The 18,634-nt window shown below is 37.4% G+C and overlaps 1 protein-coding gene and 1 long non-coding RNA gene across 7 annotated transcripts in view; one reads left to right on the top strand and one right to left on the bottom strand.

The window, feature by feature from the left end:
* TUT7 (terminal uridylyl transferase 7) overlaps positions 1-11,325 on the bottom strand; it is a 54,142-nt gene extending 42,817 nt beyond the window's left edge. For 2 of the 4 annotated variants that reach the window (XM_019750118.3, XM_019750121.3), the window contains exons 1-6: positions 11,197-11,325; positions 9,479-10,029; positions 4,440-4,621; positions 4,022-4,138; positions 2,797-2,974; positions 1,041-1,129 (exon numbers count right to left, since the gene is read on the bottom strand). In XM_019750118.3, coding sequence (XP_019605677.3) covers positions 1,041-1,129; positions 2,797-2,974; positions 4,022-4,138; positions 4,440-4,621; positions 9,479-9,998 — 1,086 coding nt within the window. In that variant the 5' untranslated portion in view covers positions 9,999-10,029; positions 11,197-11,325. Of the gene's footprint in view, positions 1-1,040; positions 1,130-2,796; positions 2,975-4,021; positions 4,139-4,439; positions 4,622-9,478; positions 10,030-10,876 lie in introns of all 4 variants that reach the window. The other 2 variants (XM_019750120.3, XM_019750119.3) reach the window with 2 other exon arrangements.
* Positions 11,326-11,377: 52 nt separating this feature from the next.
* Positions 11,378-18,634, top strand: part of LOC141571141 (uncharacterized) — a 466,720-nt gene continuing 459,463 nt past the window's right edge. For 2 of the 3 annotated variants that reach the window (XR_016019338.1, XR_016019336.1), the window contains exons 1-2: positions 11,378-11,486; positions 11,569-11,746. This is a non-coding gene — a long non-coding RNA (uncharacterized LOC141571141). The remainder of the gene's footprint in view (positions 11,487-11,568; positions 11,747-18,634) is intronic. The other variant, XR_016019339.1, reaches the window with a different exon arrangement.

Genomic DNA, 18,634 nt, shown 5'->3' with positions numbered 1-18,634 from the left:
TTTCATTCTCATTCTTTTTTATCTTTTAGAGTTCAGCCTAAATGTTATCTCTTCAAAGGGAGTTTTATGACTACTGTATCTGCACATCCCTGTTGTTTTTTGGCACAGACCTTGCTCCCTTCATAGCTCACATTATAATTAATTATATATGTATGTAATTGCTTCTCTCCTTCATTAGATATGAGTTCCATGAGGGAGGAATCATTATGTTGTCCTCTAGCATCTAGTACGGTGCCTGGCATACAACATAGACTCTTGACTGTTTACTAAATGAATAAATGACATAAGATCAAAATAACCACTACACCAGTAAATTACTAATCAGAATTTAAGTTTAAAAGAATAGTAAAATCAATTGGTCAGCTGACCATTGTGAAACAGAACATCTGGGAGTAGGGTCCAGGAATCTGTACTTTTAATTAGCAACCCAGGTAGATGGATACGAACAATTTGCAAACTGGTTTGTGGGAACCAACAGTGGATAAATGGATAATCTACTAATGTGCCTTCCAGTTTTAAAATTCTGACTCATCAAAAGCTTTCTGAATCATGTTTAAACCAGAAAGCTAGGTTAGGTGTGGTTCTTCAAAAGCATAATTATTTTAACAAAGTCGGTGTATAAAAGAGGAAACTCAGGAGAGAATTAAGCTTTCAGGTCATAGATGTTTACATATCTATATTGCTTAAAACCTAAAATCCTTTTCTGCCATTGGAAAATTGACTTTACCAAGATAATTTAATCTTTTAAAGTTAGCAGAACCTAAATAACCCCATTAGATTCACATAGTCAGAATACCAGTGCTTGAAGTATGAAACATCTATAAAGTAAAGCAAGTATGAAAAGCTGTAGTGTCAAAAGAAATGCTCTAAAATTGAAGACAGGCAGAAGAACATAAAAGAACAGAAATTTTAGGAAAAAAGCTGTCACCATTGCCCTTAAACTGTTTCAAATATCTAAAGTATATTCACACATAGCTCACGTTTGGAAAAAAGAATTTCCGTACCACTCCGAAAATTTCAGCATTTCATTTTATACTTACAATGGCTGGAAACTGAATGTCAATGTTTATATCCGAATTTTTGAAACCCAATCGGCTACAGGATGACCCATATAATCTTAGAGAACAATCTGAAAGAAATTAAACAAGTGAAAATTATAAAGTAAAATTTCTTGAAAGTTATTAACAAAAACTGCTATTTCAGAAATGGAACCATTAATTAAAACTACACACAATGGGGTGGCCAGTTAGCTCAGTTGGTTACGATCCCGCATGAGCCACTGTGAGCTGCACCCTCCTTAAAACAAACAAACAAACAAAACTACACACAAAAGCAAAACAGTATTCAAGTCCGATAGGAAAGGGTGACTCTGCTTTTGCCTTAATTTTATTTTATTTAATAGGGAAGGATGCATAGACTGTGGTTTAACTTAAGAACCACTCTTTTCATGTCAATTGTAAAACATGTAAAAAACAAAAAATTGCTGAATTATCATTTCACATTTTGTACAGAAAATACAATTTGCTATTTTTTAAATGTTGAAAATGTGAAAGTCTAAAAGGAACGCCCAACTTTGTTTTACATTTATAAACCTGATAGTATACTAAAGAGTTAATGTAAACATCGCACCTTTTAGAAAGCACACATAGGTATAATTTACTATAAAGATGTTTCCATAAACCAAATCATAAAATCGACCTCCAACAAAAAATTACTTTTCAATATGAATACTCATCACATTATAAACAAAAAGCATTAAAAATAATATAATCCCTTTAGGACTTTAGAAAACTAATGCTTTCACGGATATAACTTAAAATGCTAGACAACAAGTGATTCACTTTTCAGAGGAAGATGTGTGTGTATATGTACAGCCTATATGTATTTATGGCATTTTTTCTCAATGTTTTATCGTTATTATGCCAAAAAATGATCCCTTCTCATCAGGGGACTGTGTTGTTTTTTTTCTCCCCTCAGGTTAAGTCAAGTAATTTCTTTGGTCTTTAATAGCTTCCCATTAAAAAGTACATTCAATTTTACAATGGAAATCTATAGCAAAAGTCATCGAAATTACAAACGACTTTTCAGGAACCTAACTACAACATAAAGGATGAGGTACCCATATAATGAAATGAGCAGATTCTCACTTTATTTTTATGAAAGTATACACAATATGAATGATTTACTACTATATGGAATGATCTTTCAGTAGAACAAATGGTTCTATGGGTGATACAGTGATAATTTATATAGTGATTCAAACACTAGCTATGGTTTAGGACCATTTGTAGAACTTTTCAAAAAATGGTTTTCCATGGCTTCATAGACATAACATGGAAAATGAATTCAACAGTACACAAGATCTATTACAAATTAGTTTACAAAGCTCATTTTAGATGTTGTAATTCTTTTAAGTGTGGTTAAACAGAGTCTTTTCTGGACACAGATAATCTGAAAATGACTCCAGGATACTTCTTATTTTAACTCAAAATACCATGTCAATTTAAATAGAAAAGTAACTGAATTAATATATAAGAGTCTCATAAGGCCGATAATATAGGGCATTTAATTTCAAGTACATGCACATAATGATATTCGTAATGAAGACAAGTTTAATAACAATGCATGTAAAAGTCTACTTGCTACTTTGGGGGAAGCCAGGAAAAACAAAAACACACAAAAAATTAAGAGCTTCAGGACGTGGAGAAGCAATTTCTATGAGGTGAAAATTACTAGTAGAAAAAATGAATGAGGTACCTTTAGGTAGCTAAATAGAAAAACAAATCTAGAAAATACCTGGTAACTTGTGTTGGAACACATTTTCCATGACACGTTTAATTTCTAGTCTCTGTTCCAAGTTCTCATTGTGTAAGCCAAACTCCTGTACCACTTTGTCAATGGCGATACCAATTGCATTTATCTGGGAGGGCGTGGGTGGGGGTAATGTAGTAAGCAGCTCTTCTTCCTGCTTCTCCTTTTAAGATCAATATTGAGATTAAAAATGACTCACACTTTTTTACCTTCTACCATTTACTAATACCCATAGAATATTCTGGAATATTTTTCATGGCTCTTCCTCTCACTTTAGCTGTGTTAAGTCTTCATCTTATCAAACATACACATACTTCTTTATGAATATAAAGTAATAATAAAGCAAAGCAAGAATAAGGAAAAAAGAGCAAAGAAAGAACATTAAAAACAGCAATGATAAATTATTTGCTTTATTATTACATGCATAAGGACATATACCTAGATCCTATCAATGACTTTATTCATCCTGATACTGCCCTTAACGAAATTCATAAGATTACCCAGCAAAACATATCTCACCAGTATAAAATATTTGGGCTACAGTAAATTCAATAATATACCGTGTATTTTGCTGTGTATAATGTGCTTCCCTCTATAATGCGCACACACGTTTTTGGCCCAAACTTTCAGGGAAGAAATAAATCTTTCATTTTAATTTTTTAATCCACATTTTTATTTGTTTACATTTAGGTACTTGAGTTTTGTACTATAAAGGAATTTTAGCATTTATTTTTTAACATATTATGGTACAAGAAATTTTATGTAACAAATAATTACAAAACATAAGAACAGATACAAGGTACAAGAAATTTGATGAACTGGTAACAAATTTATGATATTTATATATCACAGAAGGCCAAGAACTCTTCGTGGTTGAAAGTTCATCAAAAGTTCAACAAAACTGACTATCGTATTGCAGGGTATTATTTTGCATACGGATATTGTTATTGATTTCTAGAGTTACATTTTTAACACATAAGCATAAATAAAAGAATTAAAGACATTTATATAGATATGGAATTAGTACCACCCATGTATAATGCACATCCTTATTTTCCCTCACAAATTTGGGCAAAAAAGTGCACATTATATATGGCAAAATATGGTAAGTTGTAAAGTTAAATAGCACTGCCTAAAGGAGAAATCACAAAGATAACAGGTAATAACAACTGACAAGTGAACATATTTGTTTGGGTTACATTAAACTTACCTTAATGTTTTTCTTGTGCCTCTTCTCTTTGATATGCTTATGGGCAAATGCAATGGATTCAATTAAAACATCACAAAGTTTGCAAGTGTACTTTGCTGTAGGGTAGTTTCTTGGTCGCTATAATTTGAAGAGATTTATAGAAAAATATATATATGTGTGTTTTCAAAAATACAGGTTAACAAAAATTAGCCAGAAGATGATTTCCCCTTCACTTTAAAAATTGTTAATACATTTTGTCACGCTTTATCACTATCCTAACAGTAATGCTATTAAATCAAACTGAGTGTCACTTTTAACTTGTAGTGCTTAAATACTAATAACTCAAGTAGGATACCTAATTCATCAAAGCACATATTCCCAATTACTGACATAATTTAAACCAAAACCAGGATTTTAATTAACAAATAATAGATGTTACCCTTTTCAGCCTGTCAATGCAGTCTCTTTTCAATCGCTCCTCAGCCTGCTGTAAGCCCAGAAGCTCCTTCGTTGAAAGCACAGACTCGTCAATCACAGGGCCTTCCAAGTCTCCATCCTGTTCATTGTCTTCATTTCTTATCCTCCGTGGTTTCCGAGGTCTGGACCTCTGCTTCTTGTTTTCTTAAGTTAGGGGGAAATTTTTATTGGCGATATTCAGTAATATCACTCTGAGTAAAAAGCATAACTTACATATTTATAAATTAAATCACGTGAGTAATATCTGAACACAGAGCAACAAGGAAGGTGTAGCTCTCCCATGGATAAAATGCTGAGTACTAAGTAAGCACCTCATTTGGATACATCAATCCATAAAAATAATCTTTTTGGAAACTTAAAAAGAATTCTACTTCAACCATACAATTTGATTTTACCTTCTCTTCCTGGTATACTGCTGAGCATACTCAAGTAATAGTAAAAATTATCCTCTGAAGGCAAGTATACCTGTAATTCTAATATATCTAATATGTCATAATATGCATCTCCTATATTCTAATAGATCTGTAAATATACCTTTTATTCTAATGAAAACTATCCATTTTGTTTTTATTTTTATAAGTGAACAAAATCAACAGAGCAAAGATGGACAATGCATCTCCAAAGAACTCAGAAATCAATTAAATTCTTATCTGGAGTGAAAAATCCATCATTTAGTTGTAAATTTAAATTTAGTTTTCACATAATTGGGCCATCCCCCCACGTTAATATCAAGAAGTCCAAGCCAAAATTTTATTCACTAAGGACAACTATTTCCCATTTTATCTTTACTTTCACTTTAGCTTCTCTTGATGGCCTGCTGGACACTGAGCACATTTCAAAAGAAAGAAACAATTAGCAGTTGAAATAGAAGTTTTCTGCAAGTACAGACTAATTAGTTTATAGACTGTGTTGTTAGTTCTACAATCCTTATAATAAACGAATCTGTTCCCTTTTTTAAACTATAACCTTTCAATCTGTGAAACCAAAGACGATTGTGGGATTGAGCTACAAAAAACTGTTTAAAATAACTTTGATAACTTCTATCAAGTTCCGAAAACGAAGCTATTAGTAACATATGAGATTAAAATTAAATTCATTTCCCCAATTAAAATTGTGATAGATTGAATAGTTTTAAAATGGCTTACCAATAATTAGTCTTTGAAAACATACACCTACTAAAATGCCTTGCATGAGGCAATTCCTGTCAAGTTTTCAGTAGAACTCATTACTTGTACAGCAGTTACAATGACTCAGTAGATTGAAAAAAAATTCTGTGTCAGAAAAAGGAGGTATAGGACTTCTAATTTTAAAAAAGGTATTGCCAACAGCTTTAAAGGCAAAGCAGCAAACATTGTGCTCAATCTACCATAAAATGAATATAATGAAATTCTGCAAACAGCTTCTATACTACAGTGAGTGGCAATTAAACAAAGATTATGAAGTATTAGGACAAATACAATTTTTTTAAAAAAGCCATCAAAATGGACCAAACAAAATACTAAAAGGCAAGTAGTTAGTGGAAGATAAAAATCACTCTACATTAATACTTGCTTTTAAACACTCCCTGTCAAATATATGGTGATGGAAGGAGAACTGACTCTGGGTAGTGAACACATAATGCAATATATGGATGATGTATTATAGCATTGTACACTTGAAATCTATGTCGTTTTGTGGACCACTCACCACAGTAAATTTTAATTTAAACAAAACAAAACAAAACAAAACACTCCACCTACTCCCAATTAAATAATCAATCTTTTAAGGAGAGTACTCTTGGTCTGCCTAAATTTTGAGATAAGCACTTCTTTTAAATTAGAGGTTTGTCTATTCTTATTTATTATTAAAAATTCTAAATAATTGCATCTGATTTCAGTGTTCAGGCCTGTTTCTTACTTAGGCACTCGTTAGAGATTTATACCCATATGTGCACTACCCATTTGGAAAGTCCATATTAATTCACAAAACACTGATATGGAACCAAATTAATTTTTCAAGCCCTCCTCTCTCCTGATCATCCTTTAATATAACTATACCTGCTGTCATTTTCCAGAAAAAAGTGACTTAAATTTCTCTCCAAAGAACACAATTAACTTCTTATTGTTTTTATACTGAGAAGTGGATTGCTGCAGAATTGTGTCTGATGGTGATGATAACAGCAGCTACTATATTACAGAGTATCTTATTATGCGACAGATGCAATGCAAGCAGTTTATGTGCACTGCCTCATTTAATCCCTACAGTGATCCTGTCACGGATGCTAAAATTATCTCCATTGTACAGATGGGGAAAATGCTGGTCCAAGAATATAGCTTGTCAGGGCCATATGACTAAGTCAAAGTAAAGGAAATAGAAACACAGATTAAAGCATAGATGGAATTCTTAAATTCAGCCTCTACCTAACAATACAATAACTAAAAAGAATGAACTAAAATTCCTTCTTGTAGCATACCTATTCACATCTAGAACAGACCAGAACCGACAAGGTACTATGTATGACCTTCTGAACTGATTTTCACAGGCCTGCAAGGTAAAAAAGAGCCAATAAAATACCCCTGGAGGGAATTTTAGAAGGCAAAGCTGGATATTGCTAAAAAGTTCCCATAATTACTTAGAGGAAGACTACCTGGCTCATCCCCAATTTTTTGTAATGAGTTATCTATATAGAGTATTCCAAGTTTCCCTATTTTATTTGCATATGGTCCATTATTCCATTCATAAAGAACATGTGTATTTGAGTGGATGTTTTCCAGCTAAGATCATTAATGGCATTGTCCCAAATACATTAAACTGGCAATCTAGAATATTTGAGGATGAAGTACAAGTGGTAATGGAGAACTGAAAAATAAATAGTATTAAAACACAAAGTAACTTGAAATAATTTTCATTACATCTTCAATTCTCATTTAATAAGACCCTTCCTTATTAAGATATAATTTTGATTTAAGGATAAATTCAGTCCCTTTAGTGACATCCTTTTTAGGAATCTCTGAGCGCAGTGCAAAGTTTATACTTTACACTGCAATTCTCTCTACAGTAGGTAATGTTATACAAAAGTTTAATGTTTCCTTTATGAAGATTTTGAAGGGATAGACTGAAAAGTCCTTTATTTAGCAATTGTGAAAGCACACACCTGTATTTCATATAGAGAAAACATGGGAGATTTTGGATTGCCTTCACTAAAAAGATAGTAAAAATGTTCTTCCTCTTCAAAACCACTTAAATGAATTTAAGACTAAACAAGAATACACATAAGAGGTTTTTGGTCTGTAAAGAGTCCCTTTTAATACCTTTCTGGTTGCAAAGTTTAGATCCATAAATCTTTTTATAATGCTCCTCAAGATCAAATTTTCTCTCTAAAAGACCAACTACCAGAAACTAAATTAAAATGTCCATGTCCCACACAGTAATACAGAAATACTTAAATATACATAAACTTTTAAAAAGAAAAACAAATTCAAAGCCCAGAAATGATCAATACATGTTCAGTTTCCCTCTGTCAGAGTCCAGGTCCAGTGGGGCTGAGTTAATTTTAATTGCAGGGCAGCACCGCACCCGATTTCAGTTCCACTTCCTCATCTGCCACTTTGCATAAACAAGTCTTGATAAATTGAACCTTTCCGAGCCATATCTGTCTGCTTTGTAAAACTGTGACTCTACCTTTGATATATCACAATAGAGAACTCTGTCAGATAATTCCTTCAGATTCTTTCTAGCTTAAAAGATTTACAAGGTTTTATCCCTCCCTATGTGATTCCTGTATAACACCTCATTCTGTTCTGGCTATTTGATACAAAGCAATTTTCTTTTGCTTTTCCTATCTTAAAAAATATCAAACAGCACCTTTTCTCCCATTTAATACTTTCATAAAGCTCTAAAGACCAAAAAAGAAAAAAAAAAGAATGACTCTTCCCGTTAAGTATTTTGAACGTGCAGGTCACAAATTCAAATGCCTTACAGGTAACATACATATATATAAACAGGCCACTGTGACACAGCATATAGGAAAAGGGCCTCTGGATACGGAGAAAGTGTCAACATTTGCCTAAATGTCGTTAAATTAAAAAACTTTAAAAATGACAGCCAGTTTGCAACCCATTCTACATGGCCACTAAAAATGGTTTACAAGCCAATAAACTTAAAAGCCCATTTTTCCAAATGTAATTTTCTAAGCATAATTGCATTTCCAGACTAAATATTATTGTTTGATTTTTTTCCTTCAAATTTATGACTTTATTTCATTTCCGTAATTATTGTCTGTTAGATAAAAACAATTTTCCTTTTTATAGAAATCATTGCTACATCCACAAAACCTATCCATCTTTTAGAAAAACGTATAAATAATTACTTTGGGACAATTATAATTAAACACGTAGGGCACTTAGAAATGGATTTTGGTTTTACTGAAACTAAAAGGCAAAGCTTTTATCTGTATTTCTGACTTTCTAAACTTAATGTCTCACAACCTGTTTGCCATGCTCACTTTTGAGGGAAAAAAAAAAAATCTAGGACTACCGTCCTCAGGAGATTGATGCTCCACCAACGACATACATCCTTCTGTGGTAGGAGATATATACGCAGGCTATATTGTGTTACCTCGAGTGAGATTTTTTAAGTCTCATATTCTGTCATTTATATTATGGACACATTAATTATTCAAATACAACTGTGATACATAAGTTAGAAATTACATATACACAGAAATTACAATATAGTCTCCAGGAGGGTACGATCACCCTCTTTGTAAAAAGCACCAATAGGAAATCTTTACTGAAGTGAAAATGAGCCTTGTGGCAAGGTAAACTTTTAAAGGGACCAATATATGCAATGTGTTGAAGTTACCCAAATATTACGATTACAATCCTTAAAAGTAATCTCATTAAAAAAGCAGAAACTATGCAAAATTGAAACTACATTGCTGAAAATAATAAAACTCATTTGGATGAGAAAGAAAAGACATTGTTGACTGGGGCTGTAACTTGACAAGTTGTAACACATTACCATGGCTTCCTGCTTCTACTTCTGAACTGGTTTCTAGGCTTGTCAGGTCTTTATGAAATAGTCGTCTTACAGCTCTGCAGCCTCTTCCATCTTGCCACCTATATCCATCTTCACTTTCTTGAAAGGAGTCTTTTCTTGGTCGGTTTATAACAGGAATTCTAGGTCCAGGTTTGAATTCTCTCCAATTGTCTGAATTACCACCAAGTTCATCAGACAGCCACCTCTTACTCTGATCTTTGTGGTTGTCATTTATCCAAGGGGGTTGACTGTAAATTGGGTTTTTAAATGCATATGGATTGCTGGAAACAGCATATGGTCCTTTTCTGGGGGTATTCCCATAGTTCCCTGGCGTTATTTTTTTTTTGGGAAGGCTCTTTTCCATTTTACTGCTATGGCCTTTAGCATAATCATCCATTATTAAAAAATCTTGCTGGGGGTGACCCCTTCTGAAATCCTCGTCATCTATAGTCCCTCGGTCTTTAGCACGCTTCACAAAATAAGGTTTTGCTGCATCTCCCATGGTCTTTGACTTCAATTTTCTTACTCTGCACCTGAAAGAGTAAGGGAAAAATTTTGGGGGAAAAAATCAAACTATAAAGAGGTATCATACCAGTCTACAAAATACCACACATATATATTGCACACTCAAAAGCCTATGAAAAACTCCTAATTTACATCACATTCCAATAACCAGTGCATTACACTAGATGTTAGGAGGCTTAGCTCTAAAACATTCTTCATGAAAACTAGTACTTACTATTCAACATGAAGATTAAATGTATGAATAAGGGAAGCTCCCTATACAGTTTGTAGAACTGTAGTACAAAAAAAGTTACTCATACCAAATTGGTTGGCTTTTACCTATATAACAAAAGAGCTTCACTTTAAAAAACCACCCCCCTATCCCAAGCCTATACCATTAGACAATTCTCGAAAGTTTTTATTAAAAAGTTGGCAATTACTTTTAAGTGTTATACAAAGTAACCAAACTTTCTCTGAAGGTAGTACATTATCTCAAAACTCCACTTTTCTGTCCCTTCTCCGCAGCCCCGGGCCTTGGCTCCCCTCACCACCACTCACCACAACGACAAGCTTCGATCGCTTGGGCTACAGAGGGGCTGGGCTCCCGACTAAGGCTCGGCTCTAGTCAAAGGGGCTGGGTTTCCGACCAAGGGACAACTTCAGGTACTCTTCCCAGTCCTCATTCTCCATCCCCAAACAAGCTTGGGTTTGTCACGAACAGCAATTTCCCCTTTTCGATCCCCATCTGATCGCCCCATCCCTGATCTGCCTCAGTTTTCATCTTTCGGGGCCGGCTGAAGGCGGAGAAAGAGGAGGCGTCCCGGTACCCCTGGCCACGAAGCCACCGCGGGGACCAGGCAGCAGGAAGTGACCTACCTCCTCGATGGGGTTCCGAGATCCCCCTCGGCCGGCCAGAGGGCCGGGGCCCAGTGCCCCCACGCAAATCCCTTCTTCTCCTGCCCTCGCAGGGTCTGACACAACGTGAAGATGCGGACTCGAACCCGAGAGCTCAGTCCCCGCTGGCCTGGGGGCTCCCGGGTCCTCGCAACTGGGGCAAAGAGGCCGGTGGAGGATAGAGGCAACGTAACTCCCGGGCCTGGCCCACCTTCTACTCTGGAGACCCGGGATCCCACCGGAGACCCACCAAGGAGGTGAATCTCGGAGGGACACGGGGAGAAGAGGCTCGAAACACTCACCACCTCCGCCGCGGTCCTCCGCCTCTTTCTGTCCCGGCTGGGCTCCCTCTCCGTGTTTTCCTTCGGCCCCACTTCCGGCGCTCAGCGCTGTCTCATTGTGCGCGATTGGAAGCCGGCCGTGCCCCCGCCGGAGCGCTCCGCCGCGCACGCCGGAAACGCGCGCCCCGCCCAGAGGGCCGCCCCGCCCCGCCCCGCTCCGCCTTCACAGGGTCCCGCCCCGCCCCCAAAGCACCACGCCCACTGCCACCCCTGTAGCCGCCGCTGCGCGCGCTCGCGGGCGCTCTCCAGAGGTAAGTGATCGAATCCGGCCGGGGTTAGACGCGCGGTGTTTCTCGCTCCGATTTGGAGTCTCCTGGGTTTCCTCTTTCCTAGGCCGTGAAAGCACCGGGGGGACGTGGGGAGGAAGCCTCTGGATCTCCAAGAGAGACGTGGTGTCCGCGGTCGGGGCGCACCCCATGGCGGAGCCTCGGCTTTGCACCTGGATGCCCCTGGTTGCTTCGAGGGCGACTTCACTCTGGGTTTGAGGCTTCCTGGCGTTGCTGTTTTTCTGGTAATTCCAAGACCTGTCAGGGAGAGCTTAGGTGCCTATCCTCTAGAAATGCCAGCGTTTAAGCATCCGCTGCTCACCCAGCTCTCTCAGTGTGGTCAAGGGAAATGCTCTGCTTTTTTCTTAGATTGTGTAAGTGTTAGTTTTACTTAAACAACAAACTGTTTTGAAGACTATGTGTAATCGCAGAGGGTAATCAGGGAGCGGCATACGCGAATTTTTGAAAGAAGACTGCACACCTGGAACTAGCAAACACTCCAGAGCTCCAGAGCGTTGTGAAAATTTGAGTTTTGATTTCTCTGCTTTTTAAGAGCATTTAAATTTAAATTTACGAGATTCTAAGGGGCAATGGTCTTAAAATAATTATGAACACATAAGTACTGGCTGTTGCCAGGCACTGTTTTGAGGGCTTTGCAGATATTAAGTCATTTAATCCTCATAACAACTCTGCTAAGAAAATAAGATCCCCTTGTTAAAGATGGGGAAATCGCATTTATGAAGTAAACGGCACCGCTGGAATCCAAACCCTAACTAATGTGGCAGTCTCTTCTAACAATGTCTATACTGAAGGTGTTTTAGAACATGTCGGAGCAATTTTTGTATAATGTTATATCTAGATGCTTTGGTTCTGGAAATACATGCGAAACAAGCCAATAATCTGTTTGACAGGCAGACAATGGACTTTAATAGAGTCCAAAGAAGTATGGTGATGCATGATTACATTCATTATGGGACAGCAGTATTGCCACACCCAGTGGAGTAATTCTTGTACAGAAGAACTGGTTTAGGAAAAGTTTTAGAGGAGTAGTAGAAGAATCTGGGTCCCTTTAGGAAGGACAAAGGTGAGAATGGATGGTAGCTAACGATGTTCATTCCACCTCTATTAAACACATTTGTCTCTAGACTTTGGAACACAATTTGGCTTTCCTGTAAATTAGGGTATGAATGGGAAAACTGAAACATATGTGTTTAGAATTTTGGTGTTTGGTCAGAGAAGACCTTTCAGTCAGATATCGATCTTTTTAGAACATCAGAGAAGAACAGATGCTCCTTCTGCTCCATAAAGGGAAAAGGACAGAAAAGAACTACAGTTTTTTGGTTTTCGAATGTAATCCATTCCAGAAGACCGTTTGAGTTCTGAAACATTCTAAAGCAGCAGACAGCTAGGCCTCAGGATCTTGCACTCAGCGGAAGCTGCGTGACATGCTCGACTTCCAAGGGGTGTTCAAAAACTGAAGCATTTACTTCGGGGTTGACGGTGTTCGTAAACTGAAATGTTCATCAACGGAGACGTTCGAGGTACTACTGTACAGTGTTGTATTGGGAGGGAGACAAATTCTGGGGGCCACTGGTAGCCCTTCTTCTGTAGACTTTCAAAGACCTTCCACCACGTCAGGCTTACACTGGATTTCTGACTTCTGTGACTTGAAGAATTGCAAATGACTAACAATCTGCTTTTGCCCACCCAGGAGTCTCTTAGTTTAAATTACTCCACGACCTTACATTTACAACCTAAGATATGTAAAGTCAAATAATTTTAGTTCCAGTGCATGTTTTAAAATCTTAGAAAAATCAGAGAGCTAGTGTACTCTAATAATTAAAATCTAGACTTTGCTCTTCTAGAATTAGACATTTGTAGTCATTCATTCATTTTATTTTTTCAACAAATGTCGAGTGCATGATATGTGCCTGGTATGTGAGGAAAACAGACATAGCCCCAGTTCTCGAAGTGTTGAACAGTATGGTAAATGCAGCAAATGTCCTAAAATTAAAAATTTAAGACTTGGGGCTGCCGTGTGGCTCAGGTGGCTGGAGCGACATGCTCCTAACGCGGAGGTTGCGGGTTCATTCCCACATGGGCCAGTGAGCTGCGCCCTCTACAGCTAAGATTGTGAACAACAGCTCTCCCTGCTGCTGGGCTGTCGTGAGCGGCGGGCAGCCATCGTGAGCAGCTGGCAACCGGCCAGAGCTGCTGTGAGCGGCTGACCCACGACTGACTCCCTGGGGGGGGGGGGGGAGTGCAAGGCTCATAATACCAGCATGAGCCAGGGAGCTGTGTCCTACACAACTAGACTGAGAAACAATGGCTTGAACCCGAGTTGGGAGGGGGAGGTGAGAGAAGGGGGGGAGAAAAAAAAATTTAAGATTCAGCTTAGATGAATGTACTCTGCCCCAAAAAAGTTGATCTAATCTTACTCTGGGTCCCTACTCCCCCCTGCGAACTATGGGAAAAACAATTTAACTTGCTGATTAACATCCCTGTCTTTTCTAATTTAAATTGTATTTTTGATGGTTTGGTCTCTTTTGGATATATGCCCCATTGTTCAGATTTCCTTCTCCACGTCCCTCACTTGCCGTCTGGACATGTGATGATCTGGAGTCACATGACTGGAAAGAAGTGTCCCAGGCTCTTTGGGTGGTCCTCTTGCTTTTCTGGTCTTTCCAGTCTGTCTTCTTTGCCCCGTTGCTGGCCATCTGTTGCTGAGATCTGAGACTCAGGAATTTATGGTTAGTTCTCTCAGCCTAGTCCTTCTCCAGTGGTTGCTACTGCTGACTTGGACCCACCCTGTGCTTGATGACATTGTGCATCCCTCTTGAGATCTAACGGCAGCTCCTAGGTGATTTTCAGCATGGACCGTCCACTACTTCCCTACAGTTCTAGCAATCTCCTGGCTACTTTGCCATCTGTTTTCCTTGGCACCAAGAAGAATCCAGAAACACTTGGATTCTTTTCAAGGACACATAGAATTTCCAGTATGCCTGAATGTGCATAGAGAACCTGTCTCATGGCTAAAAGGTCTCTGTGTGTCTATAGATGTATGTTGTAAATATGTGGTATTTTTGTACTTCCAGAGGTTATTGCCAAAAGAGCTCTATTTAATTTGGTTGAAGGTCAAGTGCTTATAAGGATTGGGCATTCTAAATTCTCAGAAAAATAGAAGTTAACCCAAATATTTTTTTAAGTTTATGTGATCTAAGAAAATCTTCAGTGAATTAAAATAGAAATGTCTTAGAGTTATCAACATTATTGCCCAAAGTTCTTCTCAATATTCGGATAGTCCTTGATTATCTTTTAGCTGAGCAGGGAGATGTCTATGCTGTGCCCCACACCACCTGCTGTACCTGGATCAACACTTCCGGGGAAGTCAAAACTCAAGTTACATAAGATCACTGAGCAAGCCATTTGGCTTAAGAGGGTGACTCCTTCAATAGGGTCTTTCTTTGACTGCTTTGGGCCTTAGGGACTGTGACTGAAGTGCACTCCAAACATTGGGAATTACTCTAATTATAGTTATAATAATCTCCCGGTGCTTTGTATCCTTCCAAGAGCATTAAATGCATGTTCATAGTCATCAGGACGTCAAAAAAGGAATGAAGAAAAAGCCAATTTAAGGATTATGAACCTGAAGCTGTGACATGTGAGTGTTGCAGGGATTAAACAAAAGTATCATGAACTTGTGAATATCACACAGAGAATCAGTAAAAACTATGAGAACTACAGAGCAGTAGCTGAGAGTGGCTCTAATACCTTAAATTTGGATCATATCCTTCAGGCTGAGAGTTATAATCAAAAGGAGGAAATTGTTAAAAAGAAACAACTGACCCCAAATTGAGTCACTTGTGCTAAGCCCCACCAAAACTTTAAAACTAACCCAGGAGTGGAATTTTAAACTAATCAGTCTGCAATTTCCTGGTCAACACTAGTGAGGCAATCTGCTTGATAGAACCCCTTGCTTTCTCTTAGGGAAAGCTGAATTTGCCTGAAATCCACAGTTTTGTCTCCCCCTTTCTTCCACCTTTCCCCCCTCTCTCCCACTCAGTTCAAGCCGTTGTTTCTCAGTCTAGTTGTGTAGAACACAGCTCCCTGGCCCATGCTGGTATTAGGAGCCTTGGACTCCCTCTGGCCACTCCTGTTGGCCACTGGCCACACACCATAGCTCACAGCAGCCCCCAGCAGCACTAAGCACTCCAGCTCTGGGGAGAGCTGTTGTTCACAATCTTAGCTGTAGAGGGCGCAGCTCACTGGCCCATGTGGGAATCGAGCGGGAGACCTTGGGGTTAGGAGCATGGCGTTCCAACCACCTGAGCCACAGAGCTGGTCCTAATCCACTGTTTAAACTTTTTTGTCTCACCCTTTTTCTGCCTATAAAAACCTTCCAGGTTCATCTTGAAATTAGCCATTTTCCCAGAGGGTTTGGAAAATGGTGTTTTGAAAGCAAGAGCTGGGTGCCTTGTATGCCCATTGTTCTGGGCCGAAATTGCTTTTAGGTCCTCTCAATGGACAGAACTAGGAAATATGTTTTAAAAATCATGAGTTCATAATGATGCCTCTAATTAATACCCAGTCCAATAGAATAGGATTCTTCCTTTCCTTTTGCCATTCCATATTTGTATCTTCTCCCACAATTAACTCCCTGCTTCCTGAAAACATCAATATGTTTACTAATTTGCTCAATCCCACAATGTACACAAAACAGTTTCAGAATTGCCTCACATCACTACCCAAAACAAGCCTACCAAATAAAGTTTAAGATAGTTTTTGCCCTTAAAAGTGTATAGTAGAATACTTTGCTATGTTCAAAAGTGGTTTGGATTAATCTTTTTTCTTTGCAATTGTGTTTAATCAAGTTTATTCTTTTTTTTTTCACTTCCAGGTCTCCCTATATCTCTTCCCTACCCCATTCTTGTTGGTTTAATTTTATTTTTTGAATATGTAAAATGTTAATGTGGTTAAAAACCCAAAACTGTATAAAATATTATATTCAGACAGGCCCCCTTTCTATCTCTTCCATTCCATTCCCCCAACCCCATAGGTAACCAAATTCATTAGTTTCTTGTTTATCTTTTCTGTTTCTTTTTTGTAAAAATAAATATGTATTTTACCTTTATCATACAAAATGTAGCATACTACATATAATCTTTAGTACCTTGGTTTTTTTTTTTCCACTTAATAGTATAATCTGGAAATCAGTTTATGTCATTTCATACAAATCTTTTTCATTTCAAAATTTTCCAGCTGTATATAGTACTCCATTAAGTAAATGCATCATAGTTTATTCAACCGAACTCCTAAGTATGGGCCTTTAAGGTATTTCCAATATTTTGCAATTATAAATAATGCTTCAATGAATAACCTTGTGCATGTGTTTTCTTATATTGTTAGGGGTGTATTTTCAGGATAAATTCATCGGAGTGGGATTTCTAGGCCAAAAGGTAAATGCATCTGTAGTTTTGCTAGATATTGCCCAATTCCCCTCTGTAGGAAATGTACCATTTTGTACCCACCAGTAGTGAATGAGAATGTCTATTTCCTCAAAATCTGTTCAGTAGACTATTTCTTCAAGAGTTGACATTTTTGCCAATCTGATGGATGAGAAATAGCATCTCATATAGTTTTAAGCATCTCTTCTCTTATTTCCATTGACTTCTCTGTTTATGAGTTAAGCATCTCTTTATATATCCTCTTCCTTTTAAAATAGATATAAAATGTTGGTGATAATACTTGAACTGACTCTTTTATCTGTGGTATAGTGAAATGCAATAAAACTTTTTTTTCTCAAAGATTCTCCCTCTGGGTGGTTTTATTTACACAAGAAGTAGTTTTATAATGTAGTAGGGGGCAATGACTTTAAAGATAAAGTATTGTTTTGTAACAATATTGCAAAACAGTTTGATATGTGATGTTAAAAGAAACATTATCCAAATGGAAAAAGTTGTATATTTGCCTGTGTAATTTAGAGGACAGTTAATAATGATCTCTTTATTTGTTGTATTGCTCCATTACAAAAACTCTCACTTTAATCTTGTAGGGTATGTTGGGCAAAAGTTTTACATTATCCCATTTTATAGATGAGGAAACTGAGACTAAGAGAGGTTTGGGGACTTAACCCAAGGCCATGTGACTAATAAGTGGTCAAGTCAGAATGTGAACTCAGGCTGTTTGACTCCTAATTCAGTATTCTTTAAGTAAATCAAGATTAAATCTGAATTATGAATTTACACACCAGACATCTGTGTTTTGATAGTGGTCAGAATTAGGATTTTTTCTTGTATGTTGATAGAAAATTCATTTAAAAATACTGATTATTTGAAATGACTAAGTTAACAATGCTTATTAAATGTTTTTGGTTTTTTTGTTTGTTTGTTTGTTTCTGATTTTAGCAAGCTCAATTACTCAGGTTAAACCAGATTAATAGTCAGTGGAAATTCTGAGAAAAGTGGGGATAAAGTGTAAATGGGTCTCATATAGTATTTACAGACTTTCTCGGGCATTCCTGTCAATTTCCCTTCAATGACCTCCAACTGCTCTTGAGATAAAGACTGACTCCGACCTGAAACTAATATAAAATAACATTCAATGTCAACTATAATTGGAAAAAAATAGTCACAGGATGTAAAGTATAACAGGGAATATAGTCAATAATGTAATAACTATGTACAGTGTCAGATGAGTAATAAACTTCCTGGGGTTATCACTTTGTGAAGTACATAAATGTCTAAGCACTCTGTTGTTTTGTACACCTGAAACTAATATTGTATGTCAACAGTAATAGAAAAATAAATTTTTAAAAATTAAAAAAAAAAAAAAATAGACTGACTTCATCATGTGGTCCACAGTCCCAAGGAGCCTGGTCCTTCCCGCCCTCCAACTTCATGTTGCCCATTCTCCCCAGACTCTCTTTGCCATTCAGTCCTCAAACCTGCCATCCCAGGGCCTCCACACATATTCTTGTTCCTGGGCTGCTTTTCTCTACTTTCTTCACCCAGTTGACATCTCTCAGTGCTAAGATCAAGCATCACTTATTTGGAAAGTTTCTCTGCTCTGATCTCCCTGACTGGGCCAATCTCTCTGTTATATTCTCTCATAATACCATGTACCCCTTCTTCATA

Source organism: Rhinolophus sinicus, chromosome 16 (assembly GCF_057876585.1).
Source record: "Rhinolophus sinicus isolate RSI-liver-muscle chromosome 16, RSI-T2T, whole genome shotgun sequence".
Taxonomy (NCBI): Eukaryota; Metazoa; Chordata; class Mammalia; order Chiroptera; family Rhinolophidae; genus Rhinolophus; species Rhinolophus sinicus.
Note: the sequence above shows the minus strand (reverse complement) of the source record. Positions and strands in the feature narration are given on the sequence as shown.